General features: G+C 29.0%; 1 protein-coding gene across 1 annotated transcript in view; it reads right to left on the bottom strand.

Annotated features, from left to right (window-relative positions):
- Window positions 1–21,381, bottom strand: part of LOC117175155 (cylicin-2-like) — a 112,600-nt gene that overhangs the window by 90,878 nt on the left and 341 nt on the right. Inside the window, exons 2-3 of the mRNA XM_033364780.1 lie at window positions 10,919–11,743; window positions 3,423–4,418 (exon numbers count right to left, since the gene is read on the bottom strand). Of these exons, the coding sequence (XP_033220671.1) occupies window positions 3,423–4,418; window positions 10,919–11,743 (1,821 nt within the window). The remainder of the gene's footprint in view (window positions 1–3,422; window positions 4,419–10,918; window positions 11,744–21,381) is intronic.

The following is a 21,381-nucleotide window of genomic DNA, read 5'->3' as shown; positions in this document are numbered from 1 at the left end:
ATTGACCAAGTGTATATAGCTCCAAGGAGATTATGTTGAAAAATAAAAAAAAATTTACCCAAAAAAAATTGTTTTTATACTTCATTCTAAGGACTTATTGAAATACCCTCGTAAATCAGAAAAATTACTTTTGTCTATTTTATTTTTAACCACTTTTTGCACAGCAGGCGAAAATTGTAAACGCTTCCAAAATTCTTCTCTTGTTGTTTCGTCCAGTAAAAATCGAAACAAGCCTTGCTTTTATGTATCATCAGTTGTAAACAAAAAATCCTTTAAAATATCATAATTGACTATGCTATCAAATTTACAGGGATAACATTTTTTATGTCGCCCATGTTTGAATCTCATCTCTTCTGTCAAATCGATTATTACTAATAACATCTTCTATATGACGTTTTTCGGCATTGTCAAATTGGATATGAATATACTTTTCTTCATAAAGAAGATCAATAAATTTATTAATATTAAAGTTAGCAATTTGAGAATCTCGAAACATTGAGGCCAGTTTTGGATATTTATGATCAAACGTCTACTTTCAAAGTAAACAGTTGAAATAAATCTTGTAAAAAATATATTTGGGCAGGCATTTTCTAACTCGTATTGTGGTTTACAGTGGCGGATTTACCAAACAGGCAACGTAGACGGCTGCCTAGGGCAACAACTTTTAAGGGGTGGAACAATTTTGAAAGTTTAAAATTTGCGAAAGAAAATTTTCAGTCAACATTGTATCTATCGTAATCCCAGGTATGCTTTATCTACTATCCGTATTTGCAAATGAAATCGTACCCATATGCAAATTACTCTTTTTAACTCGTAGATTAATTTTTTAGTAGCTGTTATTTCATTAAACCAATTAAGAAGAGAAGATCAAATAACAAAATACAATATTTTACTTAACATTTATATTGTTGAAATACCATTAACATGATTTTTATTTTACCCAAATAACCATATGCCTTGCCATGTTTTCACTTTTATTTTTTCTAATTGTCATTTATTATAATTTTTATTCTTCACGAATCTTCATTTAACATACATTTTATTTTCTATCGAAATATTTGTATGCGGTTGCCATTTCTAAAAAAAAATTACATTTCTGTTCAAGATTATTCAGTTTCGAAATTCCGAAAAGAAAATTTATGAAAAATCACGAATTAAAGAAATAAAAATGAAATCAAACAGTAGTTTGGAAAAATCAAAGTTATGTCCAAAATTTATGCAGTTAAATAAAATGAATGCAAAATAGATATGTGGAAAAATAACTATAATGTTAAACATTAATTTGCAATAATAAAAATAATATCAAATAGTAATTTGGAATAATAAAAATGATGGAATCTCAAAATTGTTTAATTATTAGGGCTATCAACTTGACATAAAATAATGATATAATCTGGAAGTATTCACGTACAAAGTATTCAAAATTGTTCATTTTATTTCAAAGGCTAGTAGTTTAAAAAATGTATAATTTTAAATGATAAATTATGCGATTTCGGAAACTTCAGTCTCAAATTTTTTCGATCGGCCCCAGAACGACAAAGAGGACATACTTTTTTTCTCAGCCGCAACTGAACCCTGACAAGTAAGAAATAAAACTTTTGTAATGATATATCGTAGGATTTAAATAAGTTATCTACGATAATTAAACTTCTAAAAATTAAAGTTGTAAACAAATCTTGAAATAAGAATTATGAACAGGGTGAACCCAGTGAATAAACACTTAAGGAAATCACTGATAACAACTAGTCCATTTCACGTTATAATAATTGATTATTCTTACGAAACTTTTGAAAATAGATTCTTAAGGGTTCAAATTTCATAATCCGATAAATAAATTTTATTTTTACCAAAAAGCTTCATAAAAAATAATTAAATAGTGCAAAATTAACGAAAACACCAGTGAATGAACACTGTGAGCCAATGAATGAACACTATAATCACTGCAAATTAGAATTAGGATTTGGGTATAGAATTACATAGGTACATTGCAAAATGAGCAATTAAATAATGTAAAATATTAGAAAGCGTTGCGAAATTTATTAAATATATTATTTCAATAAAAACCACAAGACATTTAGATATAAAGAAAGGAGGGAATAGAAAAGTTGAACACAGAACTAGGTTAACTTTTCCTATTTTTTTATTGCAATATTTATATTTAAAACATTTCTATCAGTTCTTTTAACCTTACAAGAAATAGAACTTTTCATTTAAAAATAGAAAACTCTTATTTAGTGACTACAATAGAAAACTGTGATTTTTAGGACACATAACATTTGTAATACATCACCTTTCAATGTTGCTTTAGGTTAAATTATCAAATACAATTATAAATCAAAGTGTTGTAAAAATGGAAATTCTTTAAAAAATTATAAATATATATTGACTAGCACGCAGTAGTAGCTAGCACGATTGAATGTTTTTATAGTTATAAAACGTTTTCTAAATGCAAAAAAAGCATTAAATTTCTAACCTCAAAGTTGCCTTGCCTTTAATTTAGTTTGTGCGTACTTTTTTGATGTTCTAACCACAAAAATATACATTTAAACTATAACTATTTATAGTTTATATTTATATTTTTGGCTTCGATATTCATAGTCACATTAATTGAAACAAACTTATTTATATGTAACGAAACAACAGCCAGGTCCTCGTCACCTGCTGTTCATTCACTTGACCTGCAGGTTGACAGTTTTGCTCCAATAAATTAACACAGCGCTCGTTCACTGCAATACGGACAATTTAAATGTCCAGTACGTGAACACTCATTTATTAATAAAAAACGTACTTTTTGTAAAAAAAACCTTGTGGGAAATTGAATAATAATATCTTAAAACTATAACAGCACAACTTTGATGCAGAAAAGGTCAATAATGTTTTTGTAAAAGCATTGTAAACAAGGAGTTGCTTAGGCACGTACCTTATAGTGGTCGACGACTCTTTCACCATCACTCACCATAATCGATGATACTTCACATTCAAGAAATTTTTAAAATTATTTACAAGAATTTACTGCAATTAATTGTATATTAAACTCTTCAAAATTTCTTTAAGATTTCAAATATATAGAAATTCATAAAGACTTTAACTTTGAAAGGTTATATTTATATATTTTTCGCATTAGTGTTCATTTACTGGTGACTGTTCAGCCACTAGATCACTCACCCTATTATATTTTTAAATACTTCCTAATTTAAATTTTTAAAAGCCCATGAATGCAACAATCCTCTAGTTTGAATGCATTACTTTTCAATTTAGTTTTGAAAGTTTGAAATGAACAGTAATTTTGTTATTGATTTACAACAAAATAATTTATAAATTATGTAACCTTAGAAATTTTTAAACACTCGTAAAGGCGAACCCGATGTATTCAAAGACTTTGCTAAAAGAATAATACTATGCAAATAAATAAATACACTTACCTTTGCGTTTTCAGGATCGCTGCAAGGAGACGCCGTCTCAATATTCACGATGGCACCAGGTGTGGAAGATAATTCAGCAGATTTTTCTTCTTTTACGGCACGTTTTTTACTCGATTCCTCCTTATTTGCATCAATATTCACAACATTGCTTATCTGCATCTCTAGATATTCATTCCTTGATTGCTTTAAATCTCTCTTGCCCATGATTTCTATTCCTGTTTCAGAATCGCCGAAATTCTCCTTTAGAGTCTCTTCTTTCACATTTTTTTCTCGTTTCTTCTTCTTTTCCTCCTTTACTTTCACCTTATCAAAAGGAACTTCCTGTATCGACTCAGAATCGGATTCCTTTTCTTTTTTCAACTCCGTATTTACATTTCCAGACTTTTTGCTTGTATCATTCGCACCTGCCGTAGATTCACTTATTTTTCGTTTTTTTAGATTTGTACAAATTTCATTTTCAGGTAGGGTTTTCATTCCTTGAACTGATTGTTTTGTGGCCTCGGAAGGTTCATGCTTTACTTTCTTTCGGTTTTTATCAGATTCGTTTGGAGGTGAATTATCAATTTCGCAAATTTCATCCGACGCATTCAAACTCTCCGAATTTCTTTCTCTTCGTTTTTTCCTTTTGTCTTCTTTCTCCATTTTAGACAGATTTGGTACATATTCAGATGGGTCCTTTTCTGTGCCACTCTCTTCCCTTTTATTTTTACTCTTCTTAGAATCTTCAAATTCTTCATCTGCTGATTCAGTTAGGTCAATAGAAATCAACTTCTTTTTTTTCTTATTTTTCTTTCCATTTTCCGGAATTTGTGATATACTGTCTTTCTTTGAATTAGATTCTTCACAGGTTTTAGACTCCATTTTTTCTTCGTTTATTATTTTTTTTAGAACTGGCTCTTTTGCCATATGTTCATCGCAATCTTTAAAAGAAGTAATACCCAGGTGGGAATTTGGAGATGCAAAAAAGGATACTCTGCAGCCGTTTTCTCTCAACGCCTGAAACAATAAATATTTTCTAATGATAGGGATCACAGTGGTTCAGCAGTTCAATTATTATAAGAAACCATAAAACTGAGTTAAGCAGAACATATTTTATTAATCCAGACATTAATTTTCTATCTAGATATCTCGATTTACTTCTCATTGTCCCAAAGAATTTTATGAGTTTAAATTTATATATTTGTTTCTTTTGCGCATTATTTTACATTGATATATTTAATTATATGTGACAAACCTTTAAGCATATTTGTTATTTCCACTTAGTGCTTATTGGTAACAATACTGTCTTGATGTCATATTAATTATTTTTTCGCGTAAGTACATGGCCCATTAAATTTGTTTAATTTCAAAAAAAAATGAACAGCAACAAAAAATTTGCAATGATCTGAATTTACCACCTATATCTAAAATTACCAAACATTACTTCAATAATACGATTTTTTGGATACTTCTCATCTTACAGATCCATGATCCTTACATAGTGAGTCCTTGAGATAGATCAGATTTGATGCATTTTGCTCACCCCTAATACTGAAATTAAGTCCGAGTGTTTCAGCAACCTCCTCCGCTGCTTTGTACAGAAACGCTCCTTTGCCCACTTATTCGTGATTTCTGACCATTTTAAGAAGAGGGTCTCTTCCATTTGCAACTCTATGTGCTGCACCCAGAATAATACTGTTGTGAAGACATTCAAGATTCAATATTCCGCGATCAACTTGACGGCGTGAGATGTACGGTCGCACAACGGAAGACTTAAGAGGCGTGCTTTTGTTCATGTGCATAACTTTTCTTGTCCCGATATCAAGGGATCTAAGCTCGTTCTTCGTCCATGGAACGACGTTTGTATCTGCTGCGGAGAGTACCCTTTATAGATGTCACATCCTGAATGCGGCTTTGTGGCACGCCCAGGTATTTATAAGTCTCTCCAGCGCAAAGGCGCCGTATAGCGCTTCTATCGACGAACTCAGGGTCTTCAGCGATGTCATTGAGCTTTCGTAGCTTCAAATAAACCTTGGCGCATTTTTCTAAACCAAATTCCATTCCAAATTTCCTTAGTATATCGTTCGACAATCCCTAGAGCTAGATGTAATTACTCTTTGTTTTTATCATTGATCTTAAGATCGTCCATGTAAAATTCATGAGTGACCTTGTACTTCAGATCTGCAGGTTTCCCGCAAAAGTGCCCGTCGTAATGGCGAAGTGCTAGAGATAGTGGCAATAATGTAGCGCAAAAGAGAAGTAGGCTCATGGTATCGCCCTGCAAGACACCTCTCTGCAAGGTGACCTTGTTAGTGGTCACATGATTTTGTCCAGAAGATAGTAAATGTGGTTTTTCAAAGCGGCATCAATCTCTCTATGCACCACACGATTTGCGGATGAACCTTTAAGCTTTCCAAAAGACAGATGATAAGTCTATGGGAGGCCGAATCGAAAGCTTTACGATAATCAATCCAGGCCATCGATAGGTCACGCTGGTAGAATGCTGCATCTTTGCAGACACATCTATCAATGAGCAGGTTCTCCCGACATCCCGCTACGCCTTTCTTTGAGCCTCGTTGTTCCTACATTTCCTGCCACACAGGTTCAATAGCCCGAACAATCCTATTATTCAGGATAGCTGTGAATATCTTATACAGTGTGTTCAGACAAGTGGTTGGCCTGTAATTCTTCGGGTCAGCAAAGTTGCCAATTTTCAGCAGGAGTATTGTGCGCCCTTCCACCAACCACTCCGGAATCAGCTCTTCCGACTTTAAATATGCGGTGAAAATACGGGCCAAATGCTGATGGGTTGAAGGAAACTTCTTCCACCAGAAGTTTTTGATACAATGTGGTCCCGGTGCGGAATTGTTCTTCATCCCTCTTAATGCTTTTTTCACCTCCTCGGTAGTGACGGGTGGGCATTCTTCATCAGGTGTTATGAGGGCATCACACAGATCCTGGAAGCTATTTATATTTTCTGAGCCTTCGTCCAGTCTATGCTGCACTTCGTAGACTTCTATCCAAAATACTTCGACCTCCTCTGGTTTGGGCGGCTGGTCGACAGTAACTGGAGGGTCTTGGAAGAGTCGAGATGGGTCAGAGAGAAACTGTTGATTTTCTCTGACCCACCTCTCCCTCCGCTCTAGACATCTCTTAGCGTCAAATAATATCCGTATTCTCTCAACAAGATGCTGCCTGATGGTCAGCAGCTTTGAATTGTTACGTGTGTGATAATCGGTCTGGAGTTCGCGCGCGAACTTTCGAACCTTGGCAGTAAAATTCCTGCCAGATGTGATGTAGTCAATCACACACTGAATGTGGGACGCGTACTGTTTTGCCCAGCCTATCTTTATGGCGAGTTGATGCATTCGTCTTTTGGTCTTTTGATCAAACGTTGGTTATTTTTACGGTTCGCATCAGCCAAAGCTCTCCCTGCATTATGCACACAATAATTGATAGTCCAGAGGTCGAATTATTCGGAAAAAAGCCCACGAAGCTCGTCATCCATTTCAGCAATATTTTTAGGCTTGAGAGAAACCTTGGTGTTGATGTTTCTCCGGGTCATAAAGCATCACTCTTCCTCTATCGGCTGCCTGCCCGCGGTTGGTCTTAGTGTCGCCTCTCTTTCTCTGTTGTCGGCTTGTTCTGGCTGTTGTAGAATAGGCGTTCCGCTTAGATAGTCCCTTTTTTGGAGTAGTTCAGCATGGTTTCGCAAACGTTAATGCGAAAAGTGCGATAGCTCCGGGTATTTCTCGCACCACAGAGCATGCAGTCGTGCCATTTAACTCCATTCAGGGGCCACACTCGCATCGTAGCACTCTAGCAAGTCGTGATTTAGTCGCTTCGTCCACCTAAAGGTCCTGAGATTCCATTGTTGTCCCACGAGAAGCTAGGGAAAGGGGTTCATCCATCCTTATAGAGCCCCGCATGCAAGGATAAAGCTGCGCACTCTGAGAGGTCGCCCGGTATCTCAGAGTCACCGTTCTAGACACCTCACCCAGGTGCCATTCAGCTTTCGGCACTGTTGTCATACCTCCGCTTGGGGGTTAATTCCTTCGGAACCACACCTGGACAATTTTCCTCGACTGCCTATTTATTTTTGTAACCATATTCAGCAGAAAGTCTTGGTACAGGGACCCTCTATCCGCAACCTGAGGCCACGTTCAGTGGCTATGTCGATCGCACAGATACATGATCCACTTATACTATTTAGCATCACATTTATAATTGTAAACCTAATGACACTACTATTGATTACAAAGACATTACTTTTGCAGGAATGCTCTATTAATATTGTCTTCTTAAAGTGATTTACCATCAAAAGTAGAAAGAGCATCTCCGCAAAGTAAATATGATACGAAATTGATACCTTCAGGTTTAGTCTACAATTTTTTCAAATAATATATTTCGTATCTCATGACAATTATTTTCTTTCCGATTTTTCATACAACTTATTTGATTTCCCATCTTGACAAGCCATCTTTTTTAAATAGGACCAATATTAATTCCTAATCCCCCCCAAATTATACATAATTTCGTCCGCCTAAAATGTTCTTTCTCGACTGAGTCTTCAAAAGCTTTTTCAGCACAAGTTCCTGCGTAATTTCAAATACTGACCATACTAATTAAATTTACTCCGTTTCTCTTTAAAATGTCTAGTCTTACTTCTTTAAGTTAAAAATCTAGGAACTGACCAAATGAAAATGATTCTTGTCTACCAACCACAGATTCGGCAAACTTAATTTCTTCATTAATGTTTTCATTTTGAATCTTCAGATAATTTTAAGTCTACTTTTTTTATATCTTCGAAAATCTCTTTCATTATTCTTTGTGTGATAGGACCAACTTGGTGAGTCCCTGACCAACGTAAAGCTATTTCATTTAATTCCTCGTAATTATATAAAAAGATATTAGAATTATTATCGTTTTTGATACGCCCTCTAATAATTCTATTCAATCCTGTCGAATTGGATTGAGTAACTGCAAAGATTAATTTATTTTAAAACTCTGCTTCTGTTTCTTTTTCATTCCCATTAGAAAGTTTTACTTTTTCTTTCTCTTTTGGCAAATTAAGGTGAAAGCTTTAACAGATTTAAAGTTGGGCAGAACTTCTGTGCTATCCAGGAAAAAAGAATTGATAGAAAGCGTGTCAATGCGAATTGCGTATCTGTCATTTGCAGATTAAAAGAATGAAAAATGAAACCGGCTGGCCACATTTTTAACCGGTCACCTGTGCGCGGTGATTTAAATATGCCGTTCCACATTCCTTGAAATGGTGAGTGAATAGAATTGAATGAGACTAAGGCCTCCAGCCCATGCACCATAACGGCCGGATCTCGGAATGGCCGGAATGAGGCGTTGACCAATCAGAAACGTTCCGTGGAAATAGTGTCATTCTCACGCCGAACTCAGCCGAAGCGTTCGACCTTTTAAAGTTCGCGCCAAAAGGCGTTCCGTTAACTTTCAAACTTGTCAAACACATGAACCGGAATGAATGTAACCCGGAATGACCGCAACATTAATCACAGAGCACCTCCAGCAAGACAAAAAAGTGCCTTCTTGTCAAAGGTATTCTGTGATTGGTGTTGCGGTCATTCCGGGTTACGGTCAGTCCGGTTCACGTGTTTGACAACTTTGGAAAAGAACGGGACGCCTTTTGGAGCGAACTTAAAAATTTCGAACACATTGGCTGAGTTCGGCGTGAGAATGACACTGTTTCCGCGGAACGTTTCTGATTGGGCAACGCATCATTCCGGCCAATCCGAGATCCGGCCGTTCTGGTGCATGGACTGGAGGCCTAACTTGAAATAATAATAATAAAATAATAATCCCTGAAGTATTTGAAAATGTTTAGCTCTATTTACTGTTTGCTTTGTCTGTGGCAGCCACTAAGGTTAGACAGATTTTTATGAGCTCGGCGACTTTCGTTTGTTAAAAAAAATGTATAAAAGATTTTGTATCAAATTTTGCGTAAGAAATGAAATAAAGTGCAACAAAGTGTTAGATGTTAACAAAGGCCTATGGTGAGTCAGCTATGAGTAAAACAAGAGTTTACGAGTGGTATAAGCGTTTCCAAAATAGCCGTGAAGACATTGAAGATGACGGACGCCCAGGACACCCCAGCACATCAAAAACTGATGAAAACGTGGAAAAAATTAATTAAATGGTTATGAACGATAGCCGAATCAAATCAGAGAAGTCGCTGATGATTATTTACAAGTTCAAAGCCGTTTGCGTGAAGAAATCCGAAAAAAACGCACGGATTTGTGGAAAAACAATTCATAGCTTTTGCACCACGATAATGCACCTGCTCACACTTCATTGCTTGTTCGTGAATTTTTGGCCCAAAACAATACTGTAACAATGTCCCAGGCTCCATATTCGCCAGATTTGGCTCCGTGTGGGTTTTTCCTACTTCTAAAAATAAAGAGAACCTTAAAGCGCCGTCATTTTACAGGCATAGATGACATTAAAAGCGCATCGCTGCAAGAACTAAAGGCTATCAAAAAGATCGAGTTCGAGGATTGGAAGAAGCGCGAGCACAATTGCATAATGTCTAGTGGGGGCGATTTTGAAGACAAAAAACATTAATGTAGATGAATAAACCAATTTTTTTCAAAAAACGAAAATTCCAGTTACTTTCTGAACACCTCGAATAACTTACAGCTCGTAATTTATTAATTTTTCACTTTCAGTGATGACGAGAATTTATAAATGTAAATTAAAAGAAAGAATTCAGTTTTTCTTGTGTAAAATATATAAATAAATTTTTAACAATCAGATGTTGTATGATGCAAATTTGTGTTGCCTATTTAACTAGTTTCTTATCAATAATTCAAACTATATCAATTAAGTTTGCTTTATTTGAATTAACAATTTTCTGTCGGAACTATTGTTTCTCTATTGGTTAATGCTGATTCTTAATCGCAACTGAATGGGTACAAGAAAAAATTACGTGGCCGATTAAAAAAACTGATTTTTCATAAGACCTCAAAACCCATTCAAAGCAAGTGAATGGATTTTTATTTCCTGGGTAATTAGCTTGATAATAATTTTGCAATTTATCAGATAAATCTTGTAAATCACCTATTTTGGAAGGTAGTTTGTGGCTCGCAATGCAGTTTATAACAACATGTTCACGTCCAGTCACGGAACAACGGCTCTCAAAAATTAAATTCTATGATTCTAATTTCGAGTGAAACTATTTTAACTACGTTATTCTAAATAATTCGATTTTGAATGCCTAGCTCTAAAATGGTTTTATGTGGAAGGTGTGAATTGGAAAAATTAATTGCTTCAAATCCTCATTGTTGTAGTCAAAAATATACAATTGTAAAAGCTTTTCGCGTTTTTTCCGCACGAGATAAATTGTACGAATATTTCAGTCAGATTTTGACCTGATATTTTCAATATATATGTACATGTTTTCAAAAATTATAAGTGAATCAAAATGTTGCTTTTTTCAAAAATAAGGTAGCCACAGAAATAATTCTATAAAAATAAATAAATACACTTACTTTTAAGTGTTCAGGATCGCTGCAACCAGACTCCGTCTCAACATTCACGATCGTCTCAGGCCAATTTTCTTTTCCTGTCTCTTCTTTCAGATTTCTTTTGCGTTTTTTCTTCTTTTGTTTCTTCACTTTGAACTTATCCGAATAAATTTCCTGTATCAATTCAGAATCGGATTCCTTTTCTATTTTCAACTCCGAATTTACATTTCCAGATTTTTGGCTTGTATGATTCGCACCTTCCGTAGATTCACTTATTTTCCGTTTTTTTAGATTTTTACGAATTTCTTCTTGAGGTAGGGTTTTTATTTCTTGAACTGATTCTTCTGTTAAATTGGAATGTTCATGCTTTATTTTTTTTCGCTTTTTATCAGATTTGGCTGGAGGTGAATTATCAATTTCGTAATTTCCATTGGACTCACTAAAACTCTCTGAATTTCTTCCCTTTCGCTTCTTGCTTTTGTGTTCTTTCTCCATTTTAGACAGACTTGATCCGAAGTCAGATGGATCCCTTTTTGTGCCATTATCGTCTCTTTTATTTTTGCTCTTCTTTGAATCTGCAACTTCTTCATCTGCTGATTCAGTTAGGTCGATAGAAATAAACTTCTTTTTCGTCTTCTTTTTCTTTCCATTTTTTAGCATTTGTGATCTGCTATCTTGTTTAGAATCAGACTCTACCCAGTTTTCACTTTCCACTTTTTTTTCCTTCACAACTTTCTTTAGAATTTTCTCTTTTTCAATCTGTTCATCGGAATCTTCAAAAATTGTAATTCTCAGAGGGGAATTTGGAGATGTATAAGAAGATAGTTCAAAGTCTTCTGCTCTAAACTCCTGCAAAGTTAGAAATTTCCTAATTTTAAAATTCTGAAGAATTTCACAGATCACATTCGTCTAACAGTTCAATTGTTACATTTTTGTTTAAAAAAATTTGTCAATTTCTAAAAAAACACTATAATAAAAAGTTTTTCAAAATTGTAAGTATAATTTTTAAGTGAAATTATTTTTTATAAAAAGGCCTAATTACTTTTAAATCTGATGATTTTTTACCAAAAATATTTATCTGCGGTGTGGAGCTTCAACATAACCTAAAATTGTTTAAAGCTTGTGAATTTTCAAACATAATCAAATTATAATATAATATTCTCGCTTTATTGTTTTAAAATTTAAAATCTTAATTTACAATCTATATCGAATTTGGATGGAACATACGAGCATAACCTAAAATTGTTTAAAACATTTTTATTTTATTTTAAATTCAATGATTTGGATCAAAAGTACCAACTTCCGGTATAAAGAAGCCAAAAAATGTAGAAAAATTCAAATCTGAAAATTAATGATAATCTGACAAATCTTATAAGGCTAAATCCATTTAAAATTAGACATTCAGTGCAACTTTTCAAGTCACAAAATCATTCGTCTCTTAAATATTTTCCTTTTAAAGGAAATAAGGCAAAACGTATTTGGCCAGATTTAAGGATTATTTTCAACAACAACAAAAATACAATTTTTTTCTTTAAACCTTTATAACTTATAACCTAATTAAAAAACCCATCCTTATTCGCTCAATTGTTGTTGCTAAATTGGAACTCAACCAATGAAAAAAATCTGATGAATTTAATACGAGCCAAACTATTTTTCTGATCAAGAGAATTTTCTTTCAAAAAACTTATTTTCCACGATAAAATTTAAGAAATTCTCGTGGCAACTAAAATCTTATGGCTTGTGTAAAACTCACATAATATCTTCTTTGTATGGGCATGTTTTTCCTAAAAATATTTTATAAAATAAAAAAATGGTGTTTCCCATAAAATGAACTTTACATGTTTTCAGAATTTAGCTGGAAAAATGTATTAAGAAAAATGTTATAATGGCTTAAAGAAAAATTTGTATTTTTTAGAAAACCGAAAAATTCGAAATTTCAAATCATTTTCAAATATAATGATTTCTTACTGGAAAAGCGATTACCGCGTGAAGCAACAACATAACCTACAATTGTTAAAAACTTTTTTTTTTTTAAATAAATAACCCACTTTCAAACGATAAACACTGATATAATAAAAAAACTATTAAAATAAATTTTTAGTTTTGTTCAAATTATAATGATTTTTGTTTAGAAATATTAATGTCCTGTGTAAAGCACCAACATAACCTTAAATTCGTTCAAAACTTATGAATCTTCTTTGAAATATAATGATTTTTTTATAGAAATTTCGATTTTATTTATTTTAATTCTATTAATTTTTGTTTAAAAACACCAATTTCAGATTAAACGCGCCAACATAACCTAAAGTTGTTGAAAAAATTTTAACATTCTTTGAAATCTAACGATTTTTGTTTAATAAAATTCACTCTTGAATTTTCAAATTGAAGTTTAAACATTTTTCAATTCAAAAATTGTGTAGAGTTCAAAGATTCAGATTAAGTTCCAAAAATAGAAAGCCACATTAAAAATTGAAAAATATTTTTTTTAACTTAACTATTTTTAAATTCGAAGTTAAATTATTTTTATTTTAAATAGTTTTAACATCCATAAAAAGATTTGAAATTTTATTCCAAAATCTTAACAAACCTAGAAGTGATTTAAAATTTGTACAAATTTAAAATAATTTTTGTAATTTTTTCGTAACTTTTAAGAGATGTTTAGAATTTTAGAAGTTTTAAAAAGTTTCAAATTAAATTTCGAACTTGAAATGATTGAAAAATGGAATAATTTAGAATTAAACAATATTTGAAATTTAATAAAAACCTTTAATTACAACTATATTATTTTGGACTTATTTTTAAGTTAAAAACAGTTTATAAAGTTTCTACCGCACTTTTATATATTTAAAAGCTACAAAAATTAAAAAAATAAATAAATAAATTTATGTATTAAATTTAACATAAAAAGATCTAAAACTTTGAATTAAAAATATTTTATTAATGAATCATTAAAATTTTGATTTAAAAATGAAATGATCGGATTAAATGATATTAATTTCAATTATTATTAAGACTTTCGAATTGAAATAGTTACAATTTGGAAACTCTCCAATTTTGAACGAATTTCGAATCGTTTTGTCAATCAATTACTGGTCAGTCTTTACATTTAAAGTACAGATCCAATTTAAAATTATTTATTTACATTTACAGTTGATAAAATAAAAATGGTTTGTCTACAAAATTTTCAACTTCAAATGCTTTTAATTTTTCATTGATTAAATCTTCAAGACTGTTTCCACGCTGAAAAAAAACCAGGCTCTAATGCTAGAGACTAACATAACCTAAAACTGATAAAAATTTTAAACCTTTAAAGTCTAAAATTGTTTTTAAGTGTTAATTTCCCTTTAAGAACGATTGAAAAAACGAAAAACGTAAATTCTCGAAAAAAAACAACTAATTAATTAAAAGTATTTTTTGCATTAAAAATATCTACTTTCGATGTAGAACGCTAACATAACCTAAAATTGTGAAAAATTTAGAATCTTGATGACGATACTTGTATAAAAAAGGTCATTTTCGCTGGAAAACAAACTAACACAAAATAAAAATGTTACTTTTTCAAATAGGAAAATAAAATGTTGTTTATAAAAAGCATTTTAAAAAAAATTAGATTTTCTGTAGGCAATAAAGTTTAATAGGCAATTCCCATAAATAAAAAAAAAACGGTTTTGCAAATTTTATTCAGAATTCCCAATATTAGGTGAATCGAGTCAAAACTCGACATTTATCTTCTAACCTAGCGATGGAATAAGAATAAAAAATTACTTTTTAAATATCATCTCCATAAATGATTTATGGGGTCTCAAAAAAACCCCATTAGTGAAAAAAATTGGATTTTGCGAGTTTTGGGCGATAATTATGATTTTTTGGCAGTTTTCTTTTAATAAATGATTTCTGATACATCAAATATTACATTTTACTAATAGTTAGATGTTTACATAAATTGTTTAAACAATTAATTATTATTTTTATCAAGTTCCTTTTAGAGTTGTGTTGAAAATTCGCGGTTTCTCGAAATTTGCAAACTTATTTTTAACTCTTCAGTTAGAGCGAGGCATTAATTAATTGAATTGAAAAAAAATAATTTTTTGAATTATATATTATTTATAACAATATTCTTATACGGTGATGCTAGAAAGTTGCAGTTTTTTCTCAAATTTTCCAGTTTTTGTTCACTTTTCAATTATAGTGAGGTAGTAATTAATTCAAGTTAACAAAACTCATTGTTTACACTACTTTTTATTATTTTAAATAATATTATTTTTAAATAATGTTAGATAATTTCGTTTTTTTCTCTAAAATTAGAAACTTTTTATTTTAAAAGATTTATTATTATTATTTATAATTGTTTTCTCTTAGATAATTTTGGAATCCATCTCTACACTTTTTGCAAATGTATTTTTCTGGAATAAAACAGATATTTGAAATATTTTTCAAATTTTCTATATAGATAATAATAAATTTAAATTTTTTTTAAATTAGCTATTGGGAGACTTTCTTTTTAAATAATTATTAATATATATTAATTATTCCTCACTAAAAAGTTAAAGAAAAGATGAAAATTTTTGAAAAAACCACAACTTTCTAACATTACTTTAAGAGAAAATTGTTATAAACAACAATAAATTATTTAAATACTTAAAAATAATTTTAAAAATGGTTTACACAATTGTTATTGTTCAATTTAATTGATTATTGCCTCGCCCCAGCATAAAAGTTTAAAATTTGTATTACAAAACCGGCAAAAAAAATCATCATTAGTGCCGAAAACTCGCAAAACACAATTTTGAATATTATTAAAAATAATAAATTGTTTGAACAATTCCATTTGTTAAATTGAATTTATTATAACCGCTTTTTAATTGAAAAGTGAACAAAAGGCAGTAGATTTTCTAAAAAGCTGCAGTTTTTTTGCATTATTTTAAGAGAATATTGTTATAAATAATAATAAATAGTTTAAACAATTATTTATGTTAAATTTCATTGATTATTGCCCCGCTATAACATAAAAGTTGAAAACAATTTGCTAAATTTTGAATAAAACGTGACTTTTGAATTTTATTGTACAAGAAAATTGCTGAAAACAATAATAAATTATTTTTAAAAATGTATTAAATATATAATTATCAATAGAAATTAATACTTTATATAATAGAATCAATTTTCGTTAGAAAAAAAAAATGTATGTGATACTGGCGATTATAAATAAAATTTACAAAAAACGTCCCTCGGAAACTAAATATAATTTTTTTTCAACAAAAAAAAAGGAAATTTATTTTTGCGTGGATTTGAACAATTTTGAGAGCGATATGAATAAATTAGATTGTCCTTTTTCGACATTTTTTATGAAAATTATCGACAATTGGTAAAAAAAACGTGAATTTTTAACAAAAGATTTTAACTTTGAACCAAATAGTTTTATTTTCAATTAAAAAGATAAATTTGCAATCAACAAGTTTAATTTTCAACCAAAATATGAATTTTTGTACAGAAAGATTAAATTTTAAACAAGAAGATTAATTTTCTGTCAAAAAAGATGATTTTTTTAAAAAAGAAAATATATTTAAGCCTAAAAAAGCAAAAATTTTCAACCGTATAGTTGAATTTTGAGCTAAAAAAAATCAATTTACAACAAAAACAGGAATAGTTAAATTTTCAGTTTAAAAATTAATTTCCAACGAAAAAAACAACGAATTTTCAATAAAATAGAATCTTTAACTGGAAAAATTACAACAAAAAACTTTTTCGACCACAAAAACAACGAATTGTCAAAAAAAAACAGTTACACTTTCGAACGAAATAATGATTTTTAAACCAAAATGTGAATTTTTAACAAAAGAGTCTAACTTTCGACTAAATAGTTTTATTTCTAACAAAAAAAAAAAAAAGATTATTTTTCAATAAAATACATGAATTTTCAAATAAAATAGATAAAATTGCATCCAAATAGTTGGATTTTAAACTTAAAAATATCAGTTTACAGATAAAAATCGAGCAATTTAGTTTTTAATTTGAAAAATTATTTTCAACGAAAAAAGCAAATTTAAAAAGTAATTTTTTATTCGTATTCTATGGGCTAATTGCGAAAAGAAATTTCTAGTTTCAACTTGATTCACCTAATATTGATGATTCTGAATTAAATTTATAAAAATGTCTCGGAAACCCTAAATATAATTTTTTCAACAACAAAAAAACGCATTTTTTTTGTTTGAATTCGAATAAATTGGTCGATATGAATAAATTAGATTGTTCTTTTTCGAAATTTTTTGCGCAAATTATCGATAATTTGTCAAAAAAACGTGATTCATTTTCAAACAAGAAGTTTAATTTTCTATCCAAAAGATGGTTTTTCAACAAAGGACATAAATTTTCACCTAAAAAGACCAATTTTCAACCGACTAGTTAAATTTTGAGGTAAAAAAGATCAATTTACAAAAAAAAAAAACTGAAATAGTTACAGTTTTAGTTAAAAAATTAATTTCCAACAAAAAAAACAACGAATTTTCAACAAAATAGAATCTTAAACTGGAAAAATATTTTTAAAAAACATTTTCAACCACAAAAACGACGAATTGCCAAAAAAAAATGGTTACATTTTCAAAGGAAATGATGAATTTATAACTAAAATTATTAATTTTCATCTGAAACAGATGAATTTTAAACCAAAATGTGGATTTTTAACAAAATAAGAAATAATTTATTTAAATATATAAATAGAAACTTATATAATTATATAATTCATATAAAATAATTTTATTTTGAGTCGACAAAAACCATTTTCAATAAAATACATGAATTTTTTATTTAAAAAGATGAATCTACAGCCAAAAATAGAATAATTCATTTTTTTATTAAAAATATTAATATCAACCAAAAAAAGCCAATTTTAAAAGTAATTTTTGATTCGTATTTTACGGCTCATTGTAAAAAGAAATTTTAAGTTTCAAAAGGATTCACCTAATATTGACGATTCTGAATAAAATTTATAAAAATGTCTTTAGAAAACTCTAAATATAATTTTTTTCTACAACAAAAAAACGCATTAACTAGTTTTCAAAGAAGATTAATTTTCTACCAAAAAATATGATTTTTTAATAAAGGGTATACATTTTTATCTAACAAAGAAGAAAAATACAACCGAATAGTTGAATATTGAGCGAAAAATATAAATTTACAACAAAAAAGGGAATAGTTAAATTTTCAGTTAAAAAATTAATTTCCAACAAAAAAAAACAAAGAATTTTCAACAAAATAGAATCTTTAACTGGAAAAATTCAAGAAATAAACAACCTTTTCGACCACAAAAACAACGAATTGTCTAAAAAATAGTGACATTTTCAAGCGAAATGATGAATTTACAACTAAAATTATTAATTTCCAAAATAGACGAATTTTAAACCGAAATATAAATTTTTAACAAAAGAGTTTAACTTTCGACTAAATAATTTTATTGTGAACCAAACACTATGAATTTTGTACTAAATAGGACAAAATTGCATCCAAATAGTTGGATTTTGAACTTTAAAAAATCAATTTACAGCCAAAAATGGAATAATTCATTTTTTGGTTAAAAAAAAATTATTTTCAACAAAAAGCAGCAAATTTATAAAGTCCTTTTTTATTCGTATTCTATGGGTAATTGCAAAAAAATGTTTAAAGTTTCAACTCGATTCACCTAATGTTAACGATCCTGAATAAAATTGATAAAAATGTCTCAGAAACTCTGAATGTCATTTTTTCAACAACAAAAAACGCATTTTTTTGTTTGAATTAAATTGTCTTTTTTTAACATTTTTTGCGCAAATTATCGAAAATTTGTCAAAAACGTAAATATTTAACAAAAGATTTTTATTTTGAACAAAGTAGTTTTATTTTCAATTAAAAAAATAAATTTGCAATCAACAAGTTTAATTTTCAACTAAATAGTTTAATTTTCAACAGAAATATTAATTTTGAAACAGAAATATTAGTTTTCAAACAAGAAGTTTAATTTTCTACCAAAAAGATGATTTTTCAACGAAGGGCATCAATTTTCACCTGAAAAAAAGACCAATTTTCGACCGAATAGTTGGATTTTGAGCTAAAAAAGATCAATTTACAACAAAAAAATGGAATAGTTACATTTTCAGTTAAAAAATTAATTTCCAACCAAAAAAACAACGAATTTTCCACAAAATAGAATCTTTATCTGAAATAATTTTTAAAAAAACACACATTTTCAACTACAAACACAACGAATTGTCAAAAAAATAGTTACATTTACAAATGAAATGATGAATTTACAAACAAAATTATGAATTTTCAAAATAGATGAATTTTAAACGAAAATGTGAATTTTTAATAAAAGAGTTGAACTTTCGACTAGATAATTTTATTTTGCATCTAAATAGTTGGTTTTGAACTTAAAAAGATGAATTTACAGCCAAAAATTCAACTAAAATTGACGATTTTGAATAAAATTTATAAAAATGTCTTTTGGAAACTAAATATAATTTTCTTCTAAAATAACAAAAAAAAAGAATTTATTATTTGTAGATTCGAACAAATTTGGGGGCGACATGAATTCATTAGATTGTCTTTTTTTTTGCCTTTTTTGCGCAAATCACAGAAAATTGCAAAAAAAAACATAATTTTTAACAAAAGATTTTAATTTTGAAACAAATAGTTTTATTTTAAACCAAAAAGATGAATTTTTAACCAAGAAGTTTAATTTTCAACCTAAAAATGAATTTTTAAACAACAAGATTATTGTTAAAAAAATAAGAATAATTTTCTACCAAAAAAGATGATTTTTTAACAAAGGATGTACATTTTTATCTAAAAAGGAAAAATTTTCGACCGAATAATTTAATTTTTAGCTAAAAACTATGAATTTGCAACAAAAAACTAGAATCTTTAACTGGAATAATTTAAAAACCAGAACATTTTCAAACACAAAAATAACGAAATTTCCAAAAAAAATATTGACATTTTCAAACGAAATGATGAATTTACAATTAAAATTATTAATTTTCAAAATAGATGAATTTTAAACCGAAATATAAATTTTTAACAAAAGAATTTAACTTTCGACTGAATAGTTTTATTTTTAACCCAAAAAATATCATTTTTGAATAAAATATATGAATTTTCAACTAAAAAAGACAAAATTGGTTAAGTTGGATTTTGAACTTAAAAAGATAAAATTACAGTCAAAAACGGAATTTTTTCAACAAAAACAAAAGCATTTTTTGTAAATTTGAAAAAATTTGTAGGTGATATAAAAGTAAATTAGATTTTCTTTTCTCGACTTTTTTTGCTCAGATTATCGACAATTTGTCCAAAAAACGTGAATTTTTAACAAACGATTTAACTTTGAACCAAATATTTTAATTTTCAACCAAAATTATAATTTCTAGGCAAAAAGAATTATTTTTTCAAACAAGAATTTTAATTTTTTACCAAAAAAGATGATTTTTGTACAAAGGACATGAATTTTCAACTAATAAAGACAAATTTTCAACCGAATAGTTGAATTTTGAGCTAAAAAATATCGATTTACAACAAAAAAAATGGAATAGTTTCATTTTCAATTGAAAAATTAATTTTCAACGACAAAAAACAACGAATTTTCAACAAAATAGAATCTTAAACTGTAATAATTTTTTAAAAAACCATTTTAAACCACAAAAACAACTAATTGTCAAAAAAATTGTAACATTTCCAAACGAAACAATAAATTTACAACTGGAATAGATGAATTTTAAACCGAAATGTGATTTTTTAACAAAAGAGTTTAACTTTTGACTACCTAGTTTTATTTTGAACCGAAAAAGAAGAATTATTAATAAAAAAAGATGATTTTTCAACTAAATGCATAAATGTCCAACTAAAAAAGACAAAATTGCATCCAAATAGTTGGATTTTCAACTCAAAAATATTAATTTAAGCCAAAAATAGAATCTTTCATTTTTTGGTTGAAAAATTTATTTTCAACAAAAAACAGCAAATTTAGAAAGTCATTTTTTATTTGTATTTCATGGGTGATTGCGAAAAGAAATTTTTAATTTAAACTCGATTCACATAATACTGACGATTCTGAATAAAATTGATAAAAATGTCTTTTTGAAACTCTAAACATAATTTTTTCCTAAATTAACAAAAAAAACGCATGTATTTTTTTTATGGCTTCGACCAAATTTGGGGACGATATAAACAAATGACATTTTCTTTTTTCGACTTTTTTTTTGCGCGAATCATAGACAATTTGTAAAAAAAAAACATGAATTTTTAACAAAAGATTTTGACTTTGAACAAAATAGTTTTATTTTAAACCAAAAAGATACATTTTTAACCAAGAATGAATTTTTAAACAAAAAAATGTACCTAATATTGAAGATTCTGATTAAAATTTATAAAAATGTCTCGGAAACTCTAAATATAATTTTTTTTCAACAAAAAAAGGCATTTATTTTGTGTGGATTTAAACGTAATTGGGGGGGGGGGGG

This window comes from Belonocnema kinseyi, chromosome 1 (genome assembly GCF_010883055.1).
Source record: "Belonocnema kinseyi isolate 2016_QV_RU_SX_M_011 chromosome 1, B_treatae_v1, whole genome shotgun sequence".
In the NCBI taxonomy this organism is placed as follows: domain Eukaryota; kingdom Metazoa; phylum Arthropoda; class Insecta; order Hymenoptera; family Cynipidae; genus Belonocnema; species Belonocnema kinseyi.
Note: the sequence above shows the minus strand (reverse complement) of the source record. Positions and strands in the feature narration are given on the sequence as shown.